The sequence below is a fragment of the Venturia canescens genome, chromosome 6, assembly GCF_019457755.1.
Source record: "Venturia canescens isolate UGA chromosome 6, ASM1945775v1, whole genome shotgun sequence".
In the NCBI taxonomy this organism is placed as follows: Eukaryota; Metazoa; Arthropoda; class Insecta; order Hymenoptera; family Ichneumonidae; genus Venturia; species Venturia canescens.
In genome coordinates this window covers 1,271,119-1,298,720 of record NC_057426.1, presented here as the reverse complement: position 1 = coordinate 1,298,720, position 27,602 = coordinate 1,271,119, and the positions used below count along the sequence as shown (strand labels likewise).

Sequence of the window (27,602 nt, the reverse complement as noted above, 5' to 3'; positions counted from 1 at the left end):
AATAAACCGATATACGATAAGAAATAGGAGTCGGTAACTCAAATTATAGCCGATAAAGTTATCACGGGAGTCAAAACCTACAGAAGTATACTTATAGATACCGAGCAAAGATGTCATGGCAAGTAATTTCCTTCGATAATTTAATGACTAAACTAAAGATTTGGCCGAGCGTTGAGCCAATCCCAGCCGAATGACATGAATTTTGTGAATCGTGAGGGGATATAAAAGTGAAGCGAAGAGAGGTGCTCAGATTTTCTTCAACGCTTCAGTATCGTCGTAACCATTCGAAGTCACGGTCGCAGGAGTTATTTTTTTTTTTGACAGAAGCGTTTCACGTAAAGAGACGCACGCACGCCCACGACAGAAACAAACGCGGCGACCGATAGTCGTCTGCTACGAAACTCAGAGTGATATATAAAAACAATACATCGAGACCGCGCATACACATAAACCTCTCGTATCGCATTACGAGTCACCTGCTAAATCGCTTTCGAACAAAAAAAAATATTGTAATTGATTAGAAAAAGTACAGAATATAAGATGCCGAATATAATAAACGACGTTAAATTGGATTTCAAGGATGTTTTATTGAGGCCAAAGAGGAGCACCTTGAAGAGCAGATCTGACGTGAGTTTCATATGTACATTAAAATTCACCATGTTTGATCAAGTGATAACCTTACGCGAAATTAGTTTTTTTTTATTCTCACCCACCATTTTTCTAACCCATCGATGTTTCGTTTCAATTTCATCAATATCTGCACACATTTCTTCATTAATATGTCGTCTGGACAAAAAGTAACTTCTTTTTTCAGCAGTACGACGAAATCAGCAAGTTTAACAAATATTTCTCTTCAAAGTAACGAAGAAAAAAAAACGATCCTATCGACCCTCTCCTAACATATACGATTGTTATCCTAGCAACTCCTTTTCCTTCGCAACTTTTGTTTTATCATTCTCTCTCGATATATTGATGAAGTGCAGAATGTAAAAGTTCCTTCACTTCCAGCATCACGAACAAACGTTTAGAAAAATACGAAAAATCACTTATTGTTTTTCAGGAACATCTAATTTTCATCGGAATTCTGTTTTTATAGATGTTTGATTGATTAGAAATGCGGAGTAATCAGTGTTTTTTTTCGATTTGTACGTGACGATTCTGCTCAAATAGCATTCTTCGGGCTCTTTAATTTTCTTCTAAATTCTTCTTTTAGGGAAATTTCCAATCTCGCGCGATAGCGTTCGAATCATATGATAAAATATATTTATGTCATAGAATATTTAGGAAAACTCGAGACAGAGAACTGCTTTGCATATAGGTAAAATGAAAATTGTAAAAATGAGAAGAATGACGATTTGTGTTTTTTGAATTCGAGGTTGACTTGTTTCGAGAAATAACGTTTCGGAATTCGAAACGCACGTACAAGGGTATACCAGTTATGGCTTCGAATATGGATACCGTTGGAACTTTTGAAATGGCAAGAGTTTTATCAAAGGTAGATAAAGAAAATATTTTATAGTCGTTGATTGTTTTTCATGAATGACGAATGCTAAAATCGGATTTTTTAAATTTCAATTAGTCGTTAACCATTTGCTTGAAAATTTTTTGAACCGAAAAGCCTTCTTATCTATTAAAATGATTTTCAACCAGATTTCATGAACTCTCGTTTTACATTGAGAAAGTTCGTAAATGTGCACGTATTTACTTCTCTAATTCGTATTTTTAATAAATTTTATTTTACAGCACGGTCTCTTCACAACAGTACATAAATATTACTCGCCGGAAGAATGGAAAGAATTTGCAACGAAGAATTCAGACTGTTTAGAAAACATGGCTGTCAGCTCGGGCACGAGTCAGGGAGATTTTGATCGATTGTCGAGCGTTATAGCCGCCGTTCCTGAGTTATCGTTCATTTGTCTTGATGTTGCCAATGGATATTCTCAACATTTCGTTGAATTTGTGAGAAAAGTTCGTGCCGAATATCCTGGACATACGATTATCGTGAGTTATTTTTTAAATTCTTATTGCGAATTCATTAAGTTCGAATATATGCCGGTCTTTATTGCTGATTGAAAAAACAACTGTCAAACAAAATAACAGTCTCAAATCTTATCTCGTTCTATTTATTTTTGACTTATGTTTCCAAAATGACATTATCGCTACGTTGTTTTCACTTGTTTGAAAAAAAATGACGATTACAAATAATATTTGAAATATCCGAAGATTATGGCAAATACAAAAATCTGTAAGGTTGTCATTAAGAAATGAGGAATAAAATCGAACAAACGTATTTTGGAGTAAATAGAAAAAAAACACCGAGTAGATTGTCGATATTCGAAAAGAAGAAATGACGCTCGTAATATGTTTGATTTCAGGCAGGAAACGTAGTGACTGGAGAAATGGTAGAAGAATTGATTTTGTCGGGCGCGGATGTGATAAAAGTAGGGATTGGACCAGGTTCCGTATGCACAACGAGAATGAAGACGGGAGTGGGTTATCCGCAGCTGAGCGCAGTGATAGAGTGTGCGGACGCAGCCCACGGCTTGAAGGGTCACATAATTTCTGTAAGTCGTCGATAAACGTTCGACCTCGTTATATCTACCGCCCCAACATCGAGATATTTGGCTTCGAGCCAGAAGAAAAAAAAAAGGATAAAGGAAACAAAAAAAAAGCATCGTTCGCCGAACGACGAAGAAAGCGTAAAAATAAGATTTGACGTTTCTTTACTTTGGATTTTTTTTTAGGACGGAGGCTGCACTTGTCCCGGTGACTTGGCCAAGGCTTTTGGTGCTGGCGCCGATTTCGTAATGGCCGGTGGTATGTTCGCCGGTCACGATGAATGCGGTGGCGACGTCATAGAAAAAAATGGTAGAAAATTGAAATTGTTCTACGGTATGGCTTCCAGTACAGCAATGAAAAAACACGCTGGCGGCGTCGCTGAATACAGGCAAGCTGTCTTTTTCCTTTTATCGCACTTCCGCTATCTTTATTTTCTATTTTTATTTGCTAATCTCTACATTCTTTGTCCCCGTTTTATCGGTTTTATTTTCTTATATCAATTTTTTTTCAATCCTCAATACTTCTTTGAACAATGTTATCGCTTAGATCCGTCAATTCTCATTGATTTAATTTTCTTTCACCCGAGCTCGTGCGACTTGTGTGTCTCGATTGATCGCACTCTTACTCCTCTGTACTGCGTGAGCGAATATGAAAATTAACGAATTTTGACTTGAAATAATAAGGATGAATCTTGGAGGATCGTTTCTGTTTATTTTACAGAAAAGTTTGGGTTCGAACAAATGAACACTAGTAAAAGTACATAGATAAAGTAGTGGGAGCAGCTTTAAAAACGGTTTTGAGAATAGCATTGAAGAAAACTCACCTCATTTGTTTACAGATCATCGGAAGGGAAGACCGTCGAAGTACCTTACAGAGGAGCTGTTGAGGCAACGGCGTTGGATATTTTGGGTGGTTTGCGTTCAGCTTGTACTTACGTGGGTGCCTCGCGATTGCGAGAATTGCCGAGACGAGCGACCTTTATAAGATGCACCCAACAATTGAATACGATGTACGGTCCATCATCGGACGTTTAAAGACTCCTTCCAGGATATTTACAATTCGCTTTGAAATTTTCAAAAAATTTCAGCATAGATAAAATTCAATTAGAAAAATTATGATTTTTTAATAGACGTTTTCGCGGGACGCTTTTATTCTCTCCTCTGGTCCGTCGTGCCGGATTTTTTGAGAGGAATTTCGAACGAGCCAACGAAGTCAAAGGCCGTAAAAAAAATAACATAATATTACAAATTCCTATGGGGCTTATCTATTTATTAAAATTGAGAATAGAAAAAAAATTCGCGTTTTCGTAACGTATTGTCAATACGTATTTAACATTAATAATTTATTTGGGGAATCTCCATCCTCGAAAGTGAGGAATGAACGTTTTTTTCTTTTGTCTTAGATTGATGAAAAAACGTATTTTTTTCCATTTCTTTTCTGGGACACCCAAATTTGAGGAATTTTCTTGTTCTTTGCTCTGCAATTCTAGAGTCGGCGATAAAGGTTTTCACTGAATACTTATTTATTAAGGAGCGAACGAAACTCGGAATAATCCATGAATTGAAAATGAAATAATTATTTCGACTGTAAGAAACAAAGCAATGCACAGGCAACCACGCACAGACGCGGTTATAATATTTAGTTTCGATATTACAGTGTTTTTTTCTGAACTTTTAAATTAAATGAAGCGTCCGCAACGCACGCCGTGAAATGCTCAATGAAGTATTCTAATTAGATCGAACGATTCGATGAGCAGGACTTTGAAATAATCCATTTTTCTGGTCAAAGCACAAACTACAATTGGATTTTCCCTCTTGAAAAGAATGTCATATTTTGATGTAATCAAGAAAAATCCTTTAAATTCTCCAAATACCTAGTGTACTTGACGAAGAATCAACAATAGGAAAGCTTTCTCCAAACTCCGGTTTTGCAAAAATGTTTAATAAAGAAGTTGCCGAAAAAAGGTAGATGAAAAACCAATTTAACATGCATTCTCGATAAACCGCAATGAGTATTTTGTTATTGTGTCATGAAAAATAAATAAGGTGAATTTTACGCCAAAGAATTTCAAGTTACGATTTTATTAACGATATAACAAGTCGACGATAAAAAAGAAAAGAGAATTTAAAAAAGAGCGAACGGATGACGATCTCTAATGTACAAAAAAATCTACATAATTAACATACGTAAAAAAATGCTCGCAACAATACGAAGAAAAAATAGCTGAGATGAATAATCCCGCCGAGCGGAGGATACATTCGAAAATATGTATAAATATTCTTACATCAAAAGGTTCTCAAGTGTCTCAAATTGTAATATAAATATTTGTAATACAAATATAAATCTAGCTTTTACAGTTCATTGACGAGAGGTATTACACACGCGAAAAAAAAAACAAAGAAGAAATTCAATGATAGCTCATTTTGGGAAATTTCCCTATAGTTTTTTCAATCGTCGCACACGCCTAGTATACTCCACGATCTATTGTACAAGAAACCGGATGCAAATGAAACATTGTATTTACATTGACAAGAGGAATGGTGTATAGGACGAATTCATAATAACAATGATATACAAAAGTATTGAAATCAAAAAGAAAAGAGGAAAGAAGAAACAATTTGAAAATTCGCTCATTTGATTCTTCCGTAGCAAAGGACTCCGATACGGACCCCTGTTCCTGAAACGATACATACGTAATTAAGTTCATAAATTTGCTGTAAAATGAAAACAGTATGAACAGTATTTATAGATATGAAATACACTCACAAAAAAATACTTGGTGAAGCTAGTTAGTAAGATCAATATTGGTGCGAACCCGGTGATTTTAAGGTGTGTATTCGTTTTTCTTTGCAAGTGTACTGATTTAAGTTGTATGATATAAATTTCGTATCGATTGCATCAATTCATCTGGCACACAGATACATCTAACAGAGAAATGAAAAATATACACAAGAAATGAAATCTGTACAACATCCACTAAAGTTTACTTTTGGTCTCTGTAAATACAAAAAGGGGCAAAGATATGCTATTAAAAAATACATGTACACATGAAAAATGTGAAAATGAAATGATTGCAGCGCAAAAGAAACGAAAATAAAAAATGACACTTTCAAACGAAAAAAAACGTAGATATTTAAGATTAGTTGGTCAATTAATACCTTGTAGCTTCAGATCTCCTTATCAATTATTCATTTTCATATCCACATCTCCAAAATAACACTTCACAAATGTCGTTGCACTTCATTAGTTTTCGATGAAAGAAGTTAAAAAATTGAGGCAAGAGAAAAATCGCGGTGTTTCGTCGCTCGTTCAGTTTTATATTTTTATTGGATAATTATTGGATAAGACTTTTTCTTTATATCGTTAAAACGCGGCTGTAAAAATCAAACTCTTCTGTCCACGTTACAATCGTTAATAATGATTTATAATCTAATAGCAATTCTGTTTTTTTCACTATGAGATTTTCAGTGATTCGTTTGAATGGAATTAGAAAAAAATCGTTCTCCGTTACAAAGTTTCTTCACGCATCCCTCAAAAATCTGGTTCACCATTCACATCCTGGTTCCCTAGGGACGCATGCACTTTCTCCCTTGCATTGTTTTCGGTGTCCGGTATTTTCGATACCTTCCGACTAATAAATATATGCATCAGCACAATAAGTTTCGAATCGAGTTAACCCATACACTGTTAGCCTCGAGATTGTCGGAGGAACAGCCATATAAAAACTCGCTGCTTTCTCTGGATCTATAATTTGAAAAACCCAAGAGAAAAAGAGAGAAAAAATCGTCGCACCGAAGTCGACATTTTCGAAAGTTCAATCAAACGTGAACAATATATAAATGGTTTTTTGGACTTACGTCTATCGTAGACACGAATATATTAAATCTAATATATATCATTCATATATATGTAAGTCGATTTTTATGGGTTAAATTTTCATAATTGCGATAGGAGAAAACCTTATTTCGATAGAACAAACGATGGAGCATTATTTTCCAGATAAATATTTCGTACGAAAATATTTGAGCATTTCATGGGGAGTGGAAAATTTTAAATCGTTTCGATCGAAACAATTTATAATGATGGCAATGATAATAATAATCATAATAAATTTGCTTTCAAATTTACGAGGCATCCTGAAGTTATACTCGCGTACATACATTTTTCGACCTCGGGATTGAAAATCGCAACAACGTGTGAAAGACATCACTACTACAATCGTGAAGGGGAAAATGGTGGAAAAAAAGGTGTCTTCGTTCCGCTTGGAGTTTCGATATATTGGTCGATCCTCGTTCCATTTCTGCGGTCACCTGCTTAACGCTAATTTATTTATTCCTCACATTGATCTTGCTTTTTTTTCATAGTATTATTTTTTTTTTTTTTTTTCAATTCGTGGAAGAAGATAAAGAGAGAAAGACAAAATAAATGACACATATGAGCATAATAATGTTGGTTATTACATATTACACTATTCCAACTCAATTCGATTTTAGACGTTGCTTTCGTTTTTTGTTGCTTATAATTAGAAATTAGAACAATGGATATTCTACAATATATGTGTATACATATATACTTTGTGTGTGTCGTGTATCGTGTGTGTTTGTGTACGTGTGTGTGTGTGTATGTGTGTTCGTATGTTTGTTTTGTATATATGTATAGATATATACATATATATATATATATATTTGAGGAAACGTCGGACGATAATCGCCATATAAATAGGGTTCAACTCGGTTTCCTATGTGTTTTTGTATGTGTCTTTTTCGACAAAAAAAAGTTCGCTGCTAATATTTCGGCCAATTACGATTTTTCTGTTGCTTGTTTTTTTTTTTTTTTTTAAGAGTGAACATTGTATGGAGATAACAGCAGGCATTAACCGCGTCCCAATGGAAAGCTATCTGAAAACTGGTGGAAATGAAGAACGGATTATTGCACAAAATCGTTGCGACGATCAATTCCATTACGTTTAATTATAAATGAATTTTCGTTTTATATTCATCCTTATATGTGTATATATATATCGATTATTGCATACATATATATATACATACACACTCATACACACATATATATATATATATATTGTTTGCCAAGTTCAAAGGTGTAAATCATGTGTATACATATTTATAAATTGCATATTGATTTTGCGATTTAGTCTTATTTTTGCATAAATTCAATGGGCATTTTTGTCATATTATTTCACTTTTGCTTTCGTCCGGTCATAGTGCACACAATGTTCCCTGAAAATTCGTCATTAAATAGATCCAGCGAGCGTATAAAATATAGAGATATATGTCACCTGCTATTACACCATTGATATATATATATTTTTTTTTTCATTTGTACCCTGCGCGGTATATATTCTATCGCGATGAAAACCTAAACGATTATTCATCGGATTGAGTTATACTCACAGGACGGAAGATGCATAGTTTGTTGGAAAGGAAAAAAAAGTGAAATAAAAGAGCAGGTTTCAGAAGTAAATGGCTTGTTAACAAAAGAAAGCTTGATGCTTTGTCTTTGTGGCAATTTTTATTGCTTAAAATTCGACTGGAATTCATTCTTTCTCAGCTTGAAAGTTTTCGAGAAATAATTTTTTTCCAAAATGGAAGTTTCAAGGGTTCGGCAAGTTGAGGGATTGGGAATGAGAAAAAGAAAAATATGCATCTTCCGAAGTGGATCGAATATTCATTGAATGTAAGAACGAAAATACTTACATATGTATTTAGTCAGGATTTGTTGTTCGAAAATGATGAGGATCGAGGCTTCAATTGTCGGAACTGGGCTGTGAGAACGCATAGTTTTGATAGCCACCGGGGAAGGCTGGATTTTGTTGACCGGCCGGAGGTTGCGGAGCGGCGCCCGTACTCGCGTAATAACCCGCTGGTGCTCCACCTGCCGGATTCATCCCGGGATAACTCCCGTAAACCTGCGGGAAAGCGTTTGGCGCGCTTGCTTGCGGACCCGCTGCTTGACCTTGCATCGGCTGTTGCATTTGTGGTTGAGCCATTTGATTAGCCTGCATTCCCAACTACCAAGAATTCCATATCAAAACAATTTTCATTACGTTACTAAAGCAAAACTACCACAAATAAAAATGTGTAAAAAAATGTCGTTAAATGGCTGGTAACCATAAAAATAACAAATCCGACAGAATATGAAAATCAGAAGCGACATAAAGAAGCTGCTGGGTCAAAGAATAATCATTGAATCAAAAAATAAATCATCATTTTTACCTTGCCGGCCTTCATTTGAGCTTCGATCGCTTCGGCTTCTTTAATTTTTCCCATGCTTCTGTAATACTCTGCCCATTGGGCGCTGTAATCCGCCTGACCACCGTTTTGCGCAGCATTTGGTTGTTGCTGCTGTTGTTGTTGAGGGGCTGTTTGCTGCGGTGGCTGAGGCTGCTGTTGTTGGGGAGTAGGGGCTGTCGGACCTCCGGCACCAGGAGGTGCTAAATCAAAACCAAAAATCATTGATTATAAGCGTCACATCAATAACGAACAATTGATTGAATGAAATTGTTTATCAACTTTTTATGATTCATCCCATTTTCGAATGATCAACGATATAGGAGGATCGAATGTTTGTTTGTTTTATTTTAATTTTTGACGCTAGTGGTTGATCCTTACCGGGCTGCTGATTGTGATCCGGTTTAGGTTGTTTCGCTTGTTGCTCTATCATATCCGCTTCTCGATGCATGCCAAGGGAGCGATAATATTCGGCCCATTGAGCGCTATAATCCGGCTGGCCAGTTTGGGGATTCACTTGTACGGCTGCTTGACTAGCATTACCTAAAAATGAAAATAATTATGCAAAGCATCCGGGACAGATATAAATATCCAAAATGAATAAAAATTTGAAAGATTTATTTGTAAGTGAACTCACCAGCATCGGCAGATTGTTGCTGGTTAGGCCAAGCCTGATAGCCAGAACCTGCGTTCCAACTTGGATTGTAACCAATTGGTCCTTGACCTCCAGCAAACGGAGCTCCTGCTTGGCCCTGGAATTCGTGCATGGGATCGCACTATAAAGAAGATAGTAATAAATTCCATTAGGCTAAACCGTTCAGTGAATAAACACTTTCATCAATCTCGTTGAGCGTTAAAAAAAAAAAATTGTACGTAAAAAGACAACGCTACAGATTTTAGTGGTGTTAGTATCGAAGTATTGACTATTGTTGAATATGAGTCAATTTATTCACTGGTTGGAGATTAATCACAGAACGGTTTATCCTAACTATTCCAACGAGTTCTTGTCCCAATCAACAATATACATTGTATGGAACGTAGTTCTAGAGGGGAGTAATGACTCACCATTCCTAGCTTTTCGCTGAATATCCTTTTTGCGTGTTCAACTTGTTCTGGGTTGCCACGAATGATGAATATTTTTTCATTTTCGTTGCTCTGATTTCTCCGATCAAGTTCACAGTGCGCTCCGGTTTGTTGGTTTATTTGCTTAATCGTTTCGCCACCTATTGTATTAAACGTATTGTTTTGAGAATGCGCATAAAAAAAAAAAAAAAAAAATATTGAGAAGACAAGAATTAAAATTTAACCTTTTCCAATTATGATTCCACATTTAGTCGAGGGCACGGTGAAAGTAGTTTCAATTTTATCCTGCATTGGACCGCCGCTCTGACGTCTGTCCCAGCCACCGTATTCACCGGGCTGACGTCCACCACCTCCGAAGCCATTCCCGCGCGGTCCTCCTCTACCACCACCTCCCATTGGATTTCTTCCATCGTCTCTCCTCTGTAAAGAAAATCAAAAAATTCAACGAATCTCATCGTAATCACGATTTTTTATAATAAATTTCGTTGTTTTTTTTTCGATAAACTAAAAAATGTAAATCTCTAATGGAATATCAAAGTTTACCATTACACTGTCTATAAGTTCCTGAATCCGCTGTCGAGCTTGTTCAACGGCTTGATGTTTTCCGGAAAGTAAACATTTACGGTCGCCCGGTCCGTCTTCACGGCCTTGTTGGAATTGTACTCTGGCACCAGTCTCGGCTTGAATCTTCTTTATCATATCGCCGCCTTTACCAATGACGACGCCGACCGCGGCTCTAGGTACGAGTACCTAAATTACATTCTCAATATTAGAATCCGACGAAAACAGCAATGTATTTATTCACTTGAGATAAATGTATGTTTATACTTCAACTCCGTCTCCTCCGGCTCCACCATGATTATAACCGTTATTGTCGTTTGAAAAACTTCCTCGCTCGCCTCCGCCGCCTCCGCCGGCTCCTCTCGCACCACCTCTGTGGAACATCTGCATCTCTTTTTCAGCTATGAGATCGTAAACCAATTGTTTCGCGTGCTCGACTTTTTGAGGGTCGCCGGTAATACTGAAAAATATAAATAAAAAGTTTAAATGTGTTCAAATTTTTAGTTAATCTTCAGAAAGATCAGAAATAGTACAAATATGAGAAGACGTATAGAACGGTTGTTGAAAAAAACGGTAGACGAATAATAAATATACAATTACCGCAATGGTTTCTCTTGTTCTTGCGAAGGTCCATCTTGTATGACAACCATTTTGGCTCCAGATTTTTCTTGAAGTTGTTTAATCGTTTCGCCACCTTTACCGATGATGAGACCGACCTTGGGGCCAGGAATCATGATCTCAACAAAATTGGGATGTCCTCCAGTGCTTCCGGAACCACCCATCATGGAACCAGTTCCGCTGCCGCCGCTACTTCCACCTCCACTCATATTCATATCGCCAATTCCTTCAGTTCTGCTTCTTTGATTCACGATCGAGAGGACCTGCTCCTTGGCTCGACTGTAACATACGTTCGTGTAGAACGTGCGATAAAACACTTTTTTCAAACAATCCTTTCGTGCTCTTCTTTCTTTCATTAACCATTCAAGTATCATCAATCAGTATATTTTGCCATCGAATTTTTTCATTTCCAAGTTAAAAAAAAAAATAGAAAACTAACGACTAAGGCACATAAAAATTTCGTAGCATGGTAGATATTTGTTTGCAAGACACAATCACATGTTATTTTGGTGAGCCGATTAATATACGAACGAGGAATATTATCGTAATATTGCACGTAAATTTTAAATGACTAATTATTATCACTTTCAAATTTTCAATATCGGAATTCAACGAATTATTTATAAATTTTATTCAATTTCGTTGGATTCCAAGTTGTACGAAGATTAAAATAAATAGCTAGTCTTTTCGACGCTCATGTTTGAATCGATGTAATTCAACCACTGTATAGACATTCTCTATCATAAGTAGAACCATAACCGGCATACACAAGAGTTAAATTTTGTTCAATTACGGGAAAAAACGAAAATTCATTGGGTTCCTACAACGTGAATTTCGAGAAATGCCACTAATTTAATATTTTTTATAAAGCTTCGTTTCTTTGGTATGAAAGTCGGATAGAGATTAAAAAACATTATAAAATTGAAGAAGAATAATAAATGAACAATAATAATCTGTATATCCTTCTTGCGAACAATCCTATTCCATCCTTCTCTGCGTATTTCCAATTTTTTCTCTCACTATCGCCAACCATGTAACCCCCTGGTGAAAGTAAAAACTAATTAGTAAATACAATAATCGAAAAGTATGAAAAAAAATAAGAGGATTAAAAAAGCACCAAATCTATCAAATTTAACAAATGACTTCGAAGATGTCTTCATCAACTATCATAAATGACAAATATACGATAAAACATGACGTAAAATATTAAATCATCATTCGTATAACACGAATCTTGATGTTGTACTAAAAAAGGTGGAAAAAAAACAAGGGGAAAACAATATTGAGAAAAGAAACAATTGCATTGTCTTTTTCGCTTCACTCATCCATCCATCCAGCCAGCCAGCCATCTCTCTCTCTCTCCTCCACTCGAATTTGTGTGGAAAATCGAGTAGTCATTATTGAAGGATAATAGCAATTGAATATAAAATGAATGAGGATATATCAGATTCTGGAGGATATATCGAACAGTTCAACGAAAAAATAAAAAGGGTTCCCATTTCCATGATTTTCAGTTTTATGTAGAAAAAAGGTTAAAAAAAAATCAAAATCATATTCAAAGGCATATTAAATCTGCCATCACCTGAACTATAAATGTACGATAGTTCATTGAAAAAAGACATACATGTTTATATATATATATATATAAAACGAAATATCATCAATTCGTAGTCATGTTTGGGGCTTTGTCCATTGTTTTATGAGATTGGCATTGCATACAAAAAATATATGTATATATATGTATTATATACATACACATATATTGTTTCTATTTCGATAAATATGCGTATGATAAATTTTTCGATGAATGTTTTTGAAGATTTTTTTGAAAGAATATGAATAAGAAGTAGAAGAAGAATGGAAAACGAGTTACTTGACAGCTTCTCGCGAGCCGGTTAGAGTGCAAACACGCTCAGGCAGACCGCCACTTTCAGGCGCCATTTGTATTTTACATCCTGTTTCACTTTGCAATCTTGTTATTTGTTCTCCGCCTCTGCCAATTACTGGAAAAACATCAATCAGTTATTAGAACATTTTTTTTCATGTGTATTTTGAAAAAATTTTCATATGTATTGATTGTAATAAAAAAAATTCGTGTTCATCAACATCGTTTAATTTTATACAAAATGGTTCAGATTGAATGAATCATTATTTCAGACATTTGGATGATTGTACAAAAAAGTTTAAAAATTTTAGCTGGTAGGTCTTCTGTGTAGAAGATGATAATACGGAGTATAAATTCTCATGAGTAATTCTTCTTGTTTCAATTGTGAAGAGACTTGCACATGCACCCTGTTTATTAGTCTTCTCTTCCGGTTTTGTTTCCTACATCGCACGTTGGTTTCTTTTGTTGCAGTAGAATACTCACTCAGTCCAACCATTTTGTCAGGGACTCTGATGTCCTCGTTACAAATGCCGCCAAGACCACCCATCATCCCTGGTGGTGATGATACTTGCTGCGTCGCTCTCATAGCTTGGTTTGCAACTTCCCCTATTGGTGGACCAGAACCTGGAGCTCCCCTCATTCCTATCATCGGATCAGCCACCAAAGCCGTCATTTTCTTTGCTTCTGGTTCTGTTATGATCAATCAAACAAAATTCTTATAATCCGATAGAAATTAATTTGGGAACCATTAACATTGAGCGCAAAGTGTTTACACGCTCTATCAATTGAAAAATAAATACAAAGAACAAAGTAAATAATTCATCTTTTCACCTGCGCCGTCTTCGAGAGGGCGCTTGAGCTTGTTCTCGGTATTCCCTTGAGCGCCAGCTGGATTAATCTTTGCTGCAATCTGTAGGAATAAAGTAAATTAGCTATGGGCGTTGTTGATATAAAAAATGAATGTAAATAAATTCGATAAATAAAAGGCAGAGTTTGATAGAAGAAATTAATAATCCCGAAGAACTTGAATTAAAAGTTCCAATCGTTCAGCTATTGTTCACAGACAACATTTGAAAAATGCATTTATTGCAAAGTTCATTAAAAAATTAAAACTCAGAGACTTTTTCTTTAATTTGATTTGAAATAGTATATTACACACCTAGGGAGGGAAAATAGACTACTTCAAACCGCGGGCAGAATTGTCACCCGAGCCGAAGGCGAGGGTGATAAGCACGCGGTTTGAGGTGGTCTAATTTCACTCCCGTGGAGTGTATACGATTTTTCTGTCCGACGCAGGCGGAATGCGGCAACTTCGGCCCGCGCAGCGGGCCGAAAGTTGCCACTTTCCGCCCGGAGGGCTGAAAAATTTATTTTATCATAGATTTTTTCCAAAAGTATATGAATTGTTAATTACCAAAGTTTGATTATAAGAGGAGATATAATAAATCGTTGGATTAAAAAGCCCATCAGTAGATGAAAGACCATATTTATCAATCCTTATAAATAATTGAACAGATTATGTCAAAGCGCACACTTGTTAAACAATACTGAATATTAAAAAGTAAAAAAATTCGAGCATAGAATGAATTTTCCATTGCCTTCAAATTAAAAGCACTTCAATGCATTAGTACATTAATATAGATATCGACTCATTTAAGTGCATTTACAATAGCCCTATGCTGAAAATCCTGTATTAATAAAAAATGCTAATGGTAAAGGAACTTTAGGTAGCATTTGAGAATGTACTATCTATCCCTTGGTTAAAATTTCCCTAGTAGAGCTTGATCAATTAAAATTTGTTTGAAAGACTCAATTCGGTGGAGTTGTGTCAGAGCTATATTTATTTTTTGAAACTTTGCATGAAAGGTAGACAAATGACTTAAATAAATGTAGTATGAATGAAATAAGATAATGGAAGGTTGAGGGGAAAAAATGTGTCGAGATTGTTTGAAGCGGCGAGTTTGCGCGATCTTGTGAGGACCGGGGAAGAGGATAAAGCGGGGGAGACGGGGGTCGACATGAAGGGGGCGTGAATGAGACGCACCGCACGGGACGCACGTTAGGAATATTAGCTTGTACGGGGAAGCTTAGCATGGATGGAGAGTAGGAAAAAAAATAAAGCGCGGAACTCCAATCGTTAACCAATTTTTGACGTTATCGTACATCAGTTAATACTTTACGTGTAAAAAAAGTTTCATGATGAGAAATTTGAAGAGATAGAGAGGGGAGGCTAAGGGGAAATGAAAAATGGCTTGCATTCGACGTGTTTGTTAATTAGCCCGCGCGGTCAATGTTTCCGGATGGCAAAGTATTTTGGAGAGCAATGTTGAAACAAATTAAATGAAAAAAAATCGAAGGGAGAAAAAGAAAGTATGAAGCATGGCGTACCTGTTTAGCGCGTTGCAGAGCCGCTGCGAAAGCTGAACTCTGGCTGAAATTTTGTGGCGGAGCAACCGCTGAATAATCACTCATGTTGAACCATGAAGGGCTTGGACGTTACTCCGGCTTATCCTCGTCGGAATTTTTTTTTGCCGCTTTATGTTTCGCGTACTTGGCTGTCTCTCTCGTTCAGGCTTCTAGGACTCTGGTTGTTGTTCAACGTTCGTGAAACTTTCTACGTTTCAAACGATTTCCGAAATCCGGGATTTTGCTTTTCTTAAATACACTTTCTGATATGTCTTTAAATGATTTTTTGTTGTAATTTTTACAGTTATATTTGTCGGTTTATGTTGAAACGAAAGACACAACGGGGACACAGACACACAGTACTGGCGGGGAAGAACAACGGCGATACGGCAAGGCGCGCAAGCGTCGGAAGCGGACGATCCTGGAACTATACTAAAGCTTAACTATGCTTGGTGAAAGAGAGAGAGAGAGAGAACGAAGAGGGCGCACCGCACTTCCTCTTGCTGCTCCTCTTGCTGAAGAAAAAACTAGACGTAGACCCGTGTAACGTCTATTATCGGGACATTGAACATTGCTCTAGATTAATGGGAATTTTGGAGGGATTGAATTTGTTAGGTTTCATTGTTATAACGATGCGAAATCTTGCTTTTTTCTATTACCTGCGACATTCACTAAGCTAGCGTATATTGGCTGCACCGCATGAATTCTTAGAAATTCCAACCAATCGGGAAATAAGTAAACGTTCATGAAAACGACAATAACTTCATAATTGATCATATTTTCTCCAATCATAATAAATAACGTTGAAGTAGATTCATATGATTCTATATAGCGAAGACTTTTTCGATTTTAATATTTATCGGTAGGCGTTGTCACTTTGTAATTTTACCTCGAATATATATCAAGCAGAAATTACATATAGGTATATATATATATATATAATGTCTACACGCAATGGCGACTGATCGTCTTCGTCATTTATAGAAATTCGTTTATCATATCGAGTATATCTGAAATCTCACTTTTTTGTAAAAACTATCATACATATACATATATATATAATATGTAATAAGCGGTTTACCGACAATTGGTAAAAGAATCAACAAGGTAGGCGAAAATTTTCATTGAAAATTCACAGTTTTGATTTTGAAAATGAAGCTTGAATATTTACTTATCAATTGTCCATACACAAGGCACGTGTGCTTCGTAATTAGATTTTTTTCAAGTACATATCGCGGATTTCAGTGCAAGTCTTATCATATCTTTGTTATTTATTCTAGACGATTTTTTCGTACTTGAGAATCGAGGTGGTACATCGAATTCAAACAACAATTTATGTAAAATTTCTACTATTTGAAAAACATTTTTTGACTCTAGTGACAGTGTTTACGTACTCTGCGCGTTGAATTTCGACCACAAAGTGTTTGTAGAAAAATGAAAGCCTCAAGATTGGAATCGTGCATCAAGCTGCCACTATCGAGCGATATTTTCAGTGAAACTGTTGCGAAAGCCAAAGATTATACGCTGATGCATGGTGACAAGACAATTTTGTTAGAATTTTCCTTAAAAAAATTCAAACTGTTTTAAACTCCCAAATGTTTGGAATAGTATATTTTTTTTATATAAAAAAAGTATAATCATGCCAAATCTTTTTACAGGCGTTTCAATGCATTCCAAGTCGCCATATGATAGAGACCGAGTTACGATTGCACCTTTTGTTTTATTGCCAACAAGCTTTCCAAAAAATGAATTCAAAAAAGCTAAAAGAATTCAAAGCACTTTCAACACTTTGATGCACAAAGTAGCCCATGATTATGAGTTTTTGGCAGAGAATTTAAAGTAAGTAATTATGAAGGTGCAATTGATTATCTTTTAGAATGGTTAAAAGGAATAGTAAAGTGAAACAAAGAAGTTTTTTTGCTTCGGATGATTGCAATAATAGAATACTCATACAGCTAATATAGATGCTAAGAATAATAATAAATTAGTTTGATAAATGAATCTTTTTTTTTCAGCAATGTACAAAGTGACGAGTTTACTGCTAAATTGTTTGCTATATACAAAACTGTTCATAATGAAGGCCAAACTCAGGTAAACATTTGAATTTCTTCAATTCACAAATCAATACCTCTGTTATTTTCAAAATTCGTTGACTGAATACAGAACGGTGCAATCTACAGAATTTCCCAATTATACTAATTTTTCTATATTTTTCTTACTCAAAGTGTCAAAATGAAACGTTTCTTTTCTCTTGTGATCTAGAAAGTTCAGTGATAAATGAATTATGAAATTTCAGCCGCTGAGTCTTGGTCTACTGCGTTCGGATTACATGCTACATACCGGTACCAATATGGAAATAATTCAAGTAGAATTGAACGCTATAGCATCGAGTTTTGGTGGATTATCGACTCGAGTTTCTCAATACCACAGGTAAGGAAATTTTCCCTCCGGTTATTAATTTCTACTTATTTCCATGACACAGAAAGAGCATTTCATTTCCTCATTATGTTTCCAGTAGAGCTTCTTTATGTTTATGCGTTGTTTTTTGTTACTCAAGCATGAAGTATTGAAAAATAGTCAATTGCATTTGTGTAAAAGAACTAACTGATGTATGATTGTCAGAAGGTAAAAAAAAGACCATAAACAAACTTGTTATTAAAATGGAAAATTAAAACATAAATTTTTGTTGACTCCACACGTCTTTTGTCATTTTCTACAGATACATTTTAAAAGAATTGGGTCACTCGGATAAGATAGAAAATGTAAGTTGTCTCGGTTTTTTCTCACTAAACACACGCAAGGAAAAAAAACTCATTGAAGAATGGAGATAGATTTATGGATAAAAACGGAGTTGCATGGACAACTTGCATCAAATACCGCACGAATCTCGTGGGCTTTTTAGCTTGCCTATCGCTGGTTGTTTGGCTCGCATGTTTGTCCCTGCATAAAACGAAAAATGAAAACAAGAAAATGAAGTGAAACTATTGATTTATTCAGATTCCAGAGAATTTTACCGTGACCGGGCTTGCAAGTGGACTAACCGATGCCTGGACCATGTATAATGATGACAAGTATGTCAATCAATGTCCGATTGACTAAAAAAAAACCAATCTCTTTTTAAACGCCTCGACTGCATAATTCCATTTGTTTATTTCAGGGCTGTGATATTATTTATTGTTGAAGATATTACGTATAACATTTGTGACCAGAGAGCCGTAGAGTTTGAAATTCGACGTTTGAATAAAAAGATTAAAGTAATCAGAAGGACCTTCAAAAATTTGATCAACGAGGAAGCACATTTGGGACCGAACAAGGAGCTTATCGTGTAATTAATGAATTCCGCAATTTATTTGTTCCCTAATTTTCTCGTTTATGAAAGCATGAATTAATCGCGTATCGTCGATTGTCGCGGACGAATATGCTACATGGACGGAGAAATCGTCGATTTTCACCTCACAACAGTTTAATTGATTTTTTAGGGGAGAACACGTGGTAGCTCTGGCTTATTACCGTACAGGTTATCAGGTAGAAGCATACCCGGGAACGGAGGACTGGTCAATGAGATTACTGATTGAACGTTCACGGGCAATAAAATGCCCTTCCATTCAATATCAGCTGGCAGGAACAAAAAAGGTTTTTCATTTTTCTATTATTTAACTATTTTTTTGAAATTCTGTAGTTGAGAAGAAGAAAAAACGAAAAAAAAACCTCGACTTGTGACGAATGTTTTCATATGCAGATACAGCAAGTTCTCGCTCAACCAAATGTGCTCAACAGATTTTTGAATAAGGTAGAAGCAGAGTCTATACGACAAGTTTTCACCGGGCTCTATTCTCTCGAATTAGTGAGTAGATGATTTTCTTACTCAACTCCCGTGATATTTACCCACGATGCCGATTTTTGAGATGCGGAATAAAAATCTGCCATTAGAATGACGATGGCGATAAAGCTGTAGCAATGGCAATCGAGAATCCAAAAAACTTCGTCCTCAAGCCGCAACGAGAAGGGGGCGGGAATAACGTTTATGGAGAAGAAGTTGCAACGGTTTTGAAATCGATGAGAAATTCGGTCGATCGGACATGTTGGATACTCATGGATCGAATAGATCCTCCAGTCCAAGAAAATTACATTGTACGTTCGGGCAAAGAAACGGTGCTTCAGGATATAACTACGGAATTGGGAATTTACGGAGTTATCATTGGGTAAGAATTAGTCGTGAATTTTATCATTTTCAAACAATCAGAAGCTCCGTTAGTTCGAATCTTAATGGAAATTCGAAGATTCGTCATATGTCGATTGTCCAACAGTAACCACAACGAAATTATCGTGAATCGCCAAGTCGGTCATGTTTTGCGCTCGAAACCGGTGACTTCGAACGAGGGTGGAATTTTGGGAGGTGCCGGTGCTCTCGACAGTCCGTATCTCGTCGCGTGAATAATTCTGTCTTGTTGAAGAAGTATGCCACTTTATCATCCGTTCGTTCTATATCGGGTGAATATGATTTTATTCTGAATATTCAGTCGTCGCTTCTTTTACCATCTCGATGGAATTTATTTTTCCTCGTCCTATGGCCTTAGGTCTCGGGTCTCAACGCCAATTTCCTTCTTTTATTCTTCTTTCTTTTTCTCCTATTTTACCACTCGCCTTTCCTCGAGTAAATGAATTTGATAATTATAAGGAATTTATATATTTTAACAATAATGGTGGGATCCAACGAACTGGGCTTATGGTGTTGTACGAATCGGCTCGAGTTTTTTACAATCGGCTGGTGATGTTGTGTACATATGAATTAATTCATTTCAAGAGGATTAAAAAAGGCAAAAAATATTTCGAATATTAAAGAGAAATTGTTGCAACGAGTGGTTATTTTATTAGAACCCCTGTCTTCGGACGATCCTTAGCTCGAGGGGGACGACGGGCTTCAAAGAAACTTCGGACTTGAATTTGATGTCTTTGATATTAACGATTTTTTCATCCTTAATCAGGACGTATCGACGCAAAACAGTGGCCAACATAACCTTCATGGCCATCATCGCGTACTTCAATCCTGAAAATAGTTCGAGATTGAACGAAGAAAGACAATGGCGATAGGTCGTTGCAAAAATTTTGAAATTTCTAATCATGTAATTTTTTGCTGAACGACAGTCGCTCTTACCAATGCAATTACGGGGTCCGGCACTGAAAGGAATGTAGCTGTACGGATGACGTTTTGCCACTTGTTCAGGCAAGAACCGATCTGAATCGAATTTCAATGGATCTGGCCAGACACTTTCCAAGCGATGAACTTCAACAGCGGCTAACAAGACTATACCGCCCTTCGGCAGGATGCGTCCCCCTGCGTTGTTCAATTTATGCAAGTTAAACGGAGGAATGACATTTATCGAATCGGCTTCATTGCGCATACGCATCGTCAACCAACCGTCGATATCAATATCTTCGTCAAGCTCGCGAAGGAACATCGGTACAACTGGGAAAAGTCTCAGAGTCTCTTTGATGACTCTCTCCAAATAAACCATGAGCTCGAGGTCTTTGCTTTTTATAGGATTTTCGGACGAAACTTCGTCACCGTAAATTTCGTGCAATTCTACGTACACTTTTTCCTGCGAAATATGATTTTTTTAAATTATTCGGTGCTTCGCTCCGTTTCGTTAATATTTAGCGAACTCACTTGAATGTCGGGGTAATTGGCGAGCATGTACATGACGTACGCGCTGGCCGTTGCCGTCGCATCGTTACCCTGGAATACAAAGATCGATTTCTATACTAATTCATCCTACAATAAATGGAATGAGATATTCATCGATTAATCCCATCATAATTTCGACAGAGTTTCGATCAAATATTATTCACCGCTATCATTATCGTATTAACTTCGTCGCGCAGTTCAACTTCTGAGAGTTTTGCACCGTTCTCTGACAATTCTATCAAAAGATCCAAAAAAGCCTTTTTCCTCGGCGATCGTTCTTCTGAAAGGGGTATTTCTCGTTGAGTAATCGCACCTGTACGCACTTTCATTGCGATTACCTTTATCTTTCTTACCAAAATAATCATCGTCGTTCAAACAGGAACAGTCTCTGCTCTTAAGTTCATTTTTTTTTCGTTGAATCACGCTGTTCGTCACATCGTGCAAACACTTTATACAGTCGTTCTGCTCTCGACACAATTCAGTGAATTTGAATATAATATCGGGGTGGTACCATATTTTGAACATTCTTTTGCAAACTGTCTGAAAAGCTCTGTGAAAAGATATTATAAGATTATTCGTTTCGATTTGGAGTTTGTTCGTATGTCACTAAATGATGTTTACTTCTCGCCGGAAACTACGTAACGACTGTCTTTTTCCAATTGACTCTTTGCAGAAACTCCCATCGCGGTCTCTGCAGTGCGGTAAAAAGAAGAAAAAAAAACGTTTAAGACGTACTCCTGGACGGTGACTGGATTTTCATTTCGTTAACAAAAATATGGAGTTTTGATCATTCCTACCGCAGACTATGTCCAACGTGCACAGAGTGATGTATTTGTATACATCAAAATCTTTGCCTCCCAATTCCTGGCTCATTCGTTTTACCATTATTTCCGACTGGTTTGCAAATATCTCTACGAATGACGTCAGGACTTTCATGTTGAAAGTGGGTCCTATTAGTTTCCGATGAGACCGCCATATTTTGGCTGTTAATTCACGAAAAATTTATATTTTTTTCTTTTCAAAAACGTAATAAAACCTTTCTTTTTGCGAAACAGGTCTTCAAGCGCTTTGTCACGGGAACGGATGTGAAAGGAAAACTTACCCGGCGCCGTGAATAAACCGTTTCCTAGCCAGGGGCCGAAGAACTTGTAGAAATGGGGCTTCTCGATAGTTTTCGAACTGAGAAAAATTGTCTGTAATCGATTTTTTTCCGTTAATCGACGATTCGTTTTACCGCAAATTGGCTTGATCGAATAACGAACGTGGCAGTGAAAAGATACGTATTTCATACTTGTTGAATTTTATTCGCACCTTTAGTTGTTCCGGTTGATAAACAGCGAATATGACATGAGCGCCCAATCGAATGGTGAACGGTGAGGGATAAGTGGACAGCCATTTCATCATCGTGCTCATAATGTCTGCCAAAATAAGAAATATTAAGTGCGATGAAACCATTGTTTCGAATCGAGGCAGCGAAGAGTTTCGTCCATCGTGCGTCCACTGATGTTCTCTCATTTGTAAGGCAGCCGCGGGAGCGGAAAATTTCAAGTTTTACTCACGAGTCGTGTTCCCGATGAAATAATGAGCGTGCCCGATAAAAGGGAGCATCCGTGGAGCAGGAAAATTTGCAGCTTTTTCGTACAAGCGCGCAAACTTGCGATAGGGACTATGGAAAAGAAATACAATCGCACCAAAAATCATGGTGAGACAGAGAGTTGCGGTAGAACCGATCATGTTGATGCTTCCTCAGGATCCTCACAGCAGTTCCCAACTCAGTTATCCGTCTCTTACAGGTGATGTTCTCTCAAACGATCGTTCTTTTATATGCTTCTCACATGGACCTCTGAAATTTACATTTTTTCCCAATTAACTTGGTGAACTAATTTAAATACCCGAGCTCCTCAATTCGAGGACAAATACAAACGATTCATTCGACTCCCTGATACATTCAGAGGCAAATGTTTCAGGCGTCACGAAAACCAATGCGACAAACCGATATTTCGGACAGCCGACATCGAGCACTTTTCATTTTTTTCAATTTCACATTCGATTTCGCGTTTCTGCAAAAAACTCGACTGACCCAAGGTGGGGGGAATCGAGTCTTTGCATTTTTTTGTGTTCACATATCTTCCCAGAGTTTTCCCAACTTATGGAAAGTCGTTATTTTTAGCAGATTATTTAGAGAAATTAAATTTTGAATTTTGAGGAGTACGGTAGAGGGCTGTAATGAATTGAAGCTGCTCTTTCTTCAGAATTGAGTTTTTAAAAAATTTCACACTCTCACACTCTCAAAATATGGGACGTCAGAGTAATTGACGAGAATGTGAAAAAATCACCTCTCGAGCCAGGAGTTTTTACTCCGTTCGATACGTCACAAGAAGATGTTTCAAAGTGCATCGTTTTCATTTTTTTTCCTCCTTCAAAGATCGAACCCAGAAGGCGAACGATGCGGTGCAATCACGTGCAAACTGTTACGGCAGAGGTGTCAGAATCGTCAATTTAAACGATGGATTATACGTGAACGAATTGAAGAGCTTTTTTCACACGAGATGCGCTTGCGTGCGAAGATTTTTTCCCAACGTTGTTCGAGCAAAGGAGATCCGAATTTTCAAACATCGAATATACCAACAGTTTCTTACTGTTTTTTGCGCATGAGGAGCAAGGAACAATCGCGTGACGAAGGTGACAAGCAAATAGAAAAGGCAAATTTTCATTTATTTTCTGGTGCACCTACAATGTCCCTGTTTTTCCTGAATAATTAACATTTAATTTTCAGCACACGTTGATGGCGTATATGTGCGTTTAATCATAGATAAATATGTATATTTCATCGAATTTGTTACGTTGAAGTATACGAGGATATTCGGCGACTGCGTTGGTCGATGATAAATCGGTCATATTCTGCCAGGAGTCTCGGATACCGTCACAAGTCGTAGAACTTCATTCAACCGGAAGTTTGCTCGACCTCTTCTCTATCCTGAGTCTTATAGGGATTACAGGCTTCAAAACAACTTCGGCTTTCAGTTTTATGTCTCCGATAGCCAGAATTTCGTCTTTTATCAGAACATAACGCCGCAGCACGGTGGCCAGTAGAACTTTCATGGCTATCATCGCGTACTTGAGACCTGTAAAATCGTCAAGTTCTACCGAATCTCGGAGTTTTTTTTTCTGGGCGAGAGACGATCTCGTTATCGAGAACGAAGAATGTTCAGTTGGCTATTTCTCGTTTTTCTTACCCAAACAATTGCGGGGTCCGGCGCTGAAAGGGGCGAAACTGTACGGATGACGTTTCGCCGCTTGCTCGGGTAAAAACCGATCCGGATCGAAGTTCAATGGATCCGGCCAAATCTTTTGCCAACGATGAAGCTTCAGAAGACCTATGACCACCGAGGTTCCCTTCGGCAGAGTGCCACCACCTACGATTAAAAAGTGATGCAAGAAATTAGTTGATCGATCGTTGTGATTTCACGGATGTTGGCTTTCTCCCTTAAAAACTAACCCAATTCGAGATCTTCTCGAACTTGACGAACGAGAATCGGTCCGACGGGGAAAAGTCTCAAGGTTTCTTTGATAACTCTCTCCAAGTAAAGCATGCGACTGAGATCTTCGTTCCGGATGGGTCTGTCGGTAGAAATTTCGTCACCGTAAATATCGCAGAGCTCCTCGTACGCTTTTTCCTAAAAAAAATAGCAAGACTTTCATTTCTCCTCGCACCTCGAACGATCGAACACTTGTTACGAGGGAATTTGTTTCAACGTCAACTATAGTAAATTGGCAAAATACAGAAGCGAGTTTTGTTGCAACGTTTGTTACCCACCTGGACCTCGGGATGACTCGCGAGCATGAGCAAGACGAATGTGTTGACCGTCGCCGTTGTGTCGTTGCCCTGAAATATTGAAATTCACAAAACCACACATTTTTTTCGCTTCTTCCATAGCAAACTGTTCGTTTTACCGCTATCATCATCGTGTTAACTTCGTCCTCGAGTTCCTGCTCCGTAAATTTCGTACCATCGTTCGACAGTTCCATCAACAGATCCAAAAATGCTTTCCTAGTCGTCGATCCTTGCCCTGATGAAAAATCATTCATACTCGTCCATCAACCACCAACAATCCCAAAAAGTGTTGAGTCAAATTCTAATTCTTACTGTGCGTACCCAAATTTTCGTTCTCCACACGACACTCGATTCCGTTGCTTGCTCTTTTCTTTCGTCGTATCACGTCGGTTGTCATCCCGTGCAAATATTTAATGCACTCCCGTTGGTCTCGACACAATTTTGTTAAATTGAATATGAAATCAGAGTGAAGCAGTATATTGAAAGCCCTCTGCCAAATGATTTCGAACGCTCTGAAAATAGTTGTTCGGTCATTGCAAGAATTTTCATAATAAATGAGCAAAAAATTGAAAATTCGATGAATATTTCGTGTCCTGATGCATCAATTAATTTTTCGGTAAAATAAAAGTTTTTTTTTTTTTTTTTTTATTAATTCGAGGCGAAGACTTGTTTACCTTTTTGCTGAATGGACGTAACGACTGTCTTTCTCGACTTGAGCTTGCGCTGTGACCCCCATCGCAGTTTCTACAGTTCAAACCAAAATAAGTTAAATCACCGATTTCAATTCAATCACACTTTTATATATAATAATTGCATTTATTCATACCGCAGACAATGTCGAGTGTGCACAAGGAAACATATTCGAATACATCGAAATCTCCGCCTCCCAATTCCTTGCTCATAAGTTTCGTCATTATTTCTGATTGTTTAGCAAATACTTCGACGAAAGATTCCAGTATTTTGGCATTGAACGTCGGGGCGATTAATTTTCGGTGAATTCGCCAGATGTCAGCTGTTAAATGGAGATTTATATTTTTATTGTTTTTCAAATAAGTAGTTTCATGAAGTGGAGACGACACAATTTGACCGTTCATTTCCAAAGGTATTTTCGACGAATGTATGCGCAGAGGGATTTATACGGAGATCGAATTGTACGGCCCCCCATGAAGGAAGGATTGTTCGATCGGTGGCACGTACGTACGCGTATAATAAATGACCCCGAGTCGTGCCGGAGCTGGGATAATTGAACGTCTTGTAACTGAAGCACGTCTCCACTCGTACTTGGACAGAAAGAGAGAACTCACCCGGTGCCGTGAATAAACCGCTTCCTAGCCAAGGATTTGCGAGCTGGTAAAGCGCATCCTTTTCGATAGTTTTTGGGCTCAGAAAAACAGTCTGAAAAATCATTTGAAAATGTTGAAATTTCAATGGCTCCATTTTTTTCGTATAGCCGGCGTACCTTCAATTGCTCGGGCTCGTAAACCGCGAAAAAAAGTCGATCGCCCAGCCAAATTTTGAACGGAGAAGGATAAGAGTCCATCAATTTGGTCACGCTGTCCAAAATGCCTGCAAGTTATTCAGTTGTTAGTGTTAGTATAGGTACATGTTAGTATAGGAAATAACTCTTGCGGGAATATCGCGGTGATTGTTGACGAGCTGGAATTTTCTAACAGCAATGAAAAATGGCTCTCTCAACCGGAAACGCGAAATTTTCCTTCTCGCAGTCGGATATGAGGCGTTCAAAAAATGTTGGGAGACTTTTCATGGATATATACTAATATAAGAACTTCACTGACGGCTCGAATCCCCGATGAAGTAGTGAGCGTTCCCGATGAACGGAAGCGTCGGCGGACCAGGAAATTTCCCGAGTTTCCGGTGCAAGCGTAATTTCTGAGGATGGAAGAAAAAGAAAGCGACGATCGCGCAGAAAATCAAGCCAAAGATCGAGCAAGTAGCAATCCCGATCACCATTTTTTCAAAATGAACACAGTCACGGGCGTGGCCGAACGCGTTTCCAATATCACGAATTCTACTAATTTTTCTATACGCGATCGCTAAGATCGTGAGCACCACATCGGTCGCTCGATTCTAATGTCAACTGCAATCAATTTCTTAGCCGAAAGTTCGAGGTAAACAATCGGTCTTTACTCCCCCACTCGGACAACTTGACTCATTCGATCACGGCTTGAATATTAAAAAAAACCACTTTGAACGGCTCTCCTATCTGACCTCCTCGTAAAAAAAGGCAAAAATCTCAACGTACGCGAAAAAATTCAAGGCCATTTCGTTGTCCACTGGGTGGACATCGGCGGGTTCTGGATCAATTGAACTTTGAATGAAATTGCCTCGAGCGATCGAAAAAAGCTTGTTTATGATAGCAGATAAATGGAGTTATGTTTTCGGAGGCTCTTTTACTTGAATGCACTCACGCAGGGGTGATGAAAAAAACACCCGTAAAAGGATGAACGCGCGCTTTGACTTTGAGGTTGACGAATAATGATTTAGGAAGTAAACAAAAACTCGTGTTATTAACATTTGTATGATTATGGAAATTCGTTTTTTGGCCAGCGGTCTTCTCAAATGTGTCATTCAACGTGCCTTCCTTCATGAGTATAAATTTGCATTATTTTGGATTTTTAAAGATCACTGAACAGGTGTTTAATCAAATGTCTCTTATGTTGATGCATGTGAAGCAGATTTTTTGTTCAAATTCGTGCT

General features: G+C 37.5%; 4 protein-coding genes across 10 annotated transcripts; 2 read left to right on the top strand and 2 right to left on the bottom strand.

Moving 5' to 3' along the window:
* The first annotated feature begins 209 nt into the window (after positions 1-209).
* On the top strand, positions 210-4,624 carry LOC122411901 (GMP reductase 1-like). Its single transcript, XM_043420980.1, has 6 exons — positions 210-627; positions 1,376-1,495; positions 1,744-2,001; positions 2,376-2,564; positions 2,745-2,947; positions 3,398-4,624. Exons 1-6 carry the CDS (start codon positions 541-543, stop codon positions 3,591-3,593), a joined length of 1,053 nt encoding a protein of 350 aa, XP_043276915.1. The 5' UTR covers positions 210-540; the 3' UTR covers positions 3,594-4,624.
* On the bottom strand, positions 4,625-15,772 carry Psi (P-element somatic inhibitor). Of its 6 annotated transcripts, XM_043420975.1 has the most exons (15): positions 15,346-15,772; positions 13,789-13,867; positions 13,441-13,647; positions 12,946-13,075; positions 11,055-11,351; positions 10,722-10,914; positions 10,437-10,643; positions 10,118-10,313; positions 9,876-10,033; positions 9,448-9,586; positions 9,192-9,353; positions 8,796-9,013; positions 8,277-8,590; positions 5,326-7,464; positions 4,625-5,236 (listed from the first exon to the last, which is right to left on the bottom strand). In XM_043420975.1, exons 1-13 carry the CDS (start codon positions 15,427-15,429, stop codon positions 8,327-8,329), a joined length of 2,334 nt encoding a protein of 777 aa, XP_043276910.1. In that variant the 5' UTR covers positions 15,430-15,772; the 3' UTR covers positions 4,625-5,236; positions 5,326-7,464; positions 8,277-8,326. The 6 variants fall into 6 exon arrangements, with proteins under 6 accessions (XP_043276910.1, XP_043276909.1, XP_043276911.1 ...); XM_043420974.1 differs by having other exon boundaries at positions 4,625-7,464; XM_043420976.1 differs by lacking the exon at positions 5,326-7,464.
* A 569-nt stretch (positions 15,773-16,341) lies between these two features.
* On the top strand, positions 16,342-20,219 carry LOC122412207 (glutathione synthetase-like). Of its 2 annotated transcripts, none has more exons than XM_043421607.1 (11): positions 16,342-16,470; positions 17,022-17,202; positions 17,379-17,454; positions 17,660-17,793; positions 18,083-18,125; positions 18,361-18,434; positions 18,521-18,688; positions 18,843-18,996; positions 19,103-19,207; positions 19,294-19,565; positions 19,671-20,219. In XM_043421607.1, the coding sequence occupies exons 2-11, from the start codon at positions 17,030-17,032 to the stop codon at positions 19,795-19,797; spliced, it is 1,326 nt and encodes a 441-aa protein (XP_043277542.1). In that variant the 5' UTR covers positions 16,342-16,470; positions 17,022-17,029; the 3' UTR covers positions 19,798-20,219. The 2 variants fall into 2 exon arrangements, with proteins under 2 accessions (XP_043277542.1, XP_043277541.1); XM_043421606.1 differs by lacking the exon at positions 16,342-16,470 and adding an exon at positions 16,537-16,897.
* LOC122412315 (uncharacterized) lies at positions 20,211-27,018 on the bottom strand. Its single transcript, XM_043421783.1, has 23 exons — positions 26,681-27,018; positions 26,344-26,450; positions 26,189-26,279; positions 25,711-25,896; positions 25,559-25,628; positions 25,206-25,396; positions 25,004-25,119; positions 24,867-24,935; positions 24,549-24,726; positions 24,286-24,465; positions 23,999-24,174; positions 22,885-22,892; positions 22,609-22,790; positions 22,361-22,467; positions 22,152-22,242; positions 21,847-22,032; positions 21,671-21,740; positions 21,403-21,599; positions 21,214-21,329; positions 21,032-21,100; positions 20,783-20,963; positions 20,519-20,698; positions 20,211-20,410 (listed from the first exon to the last, which is right to left on the bottom strand). The coding sequence occupies exons 1-23, from the start codon at positions 26,853-26,855 to the stop codon at positions 20,235-20,237; spliced, it is 3,102 nt and encodes a 1,033-aa protein (XP_043277718.1). The 5' UTR covers positions 26,856-27,018; the 3' UTR covers positions 20,211-20,234.
* Positions 27,019-27,602: the final 584 nt, after the last annotated feature.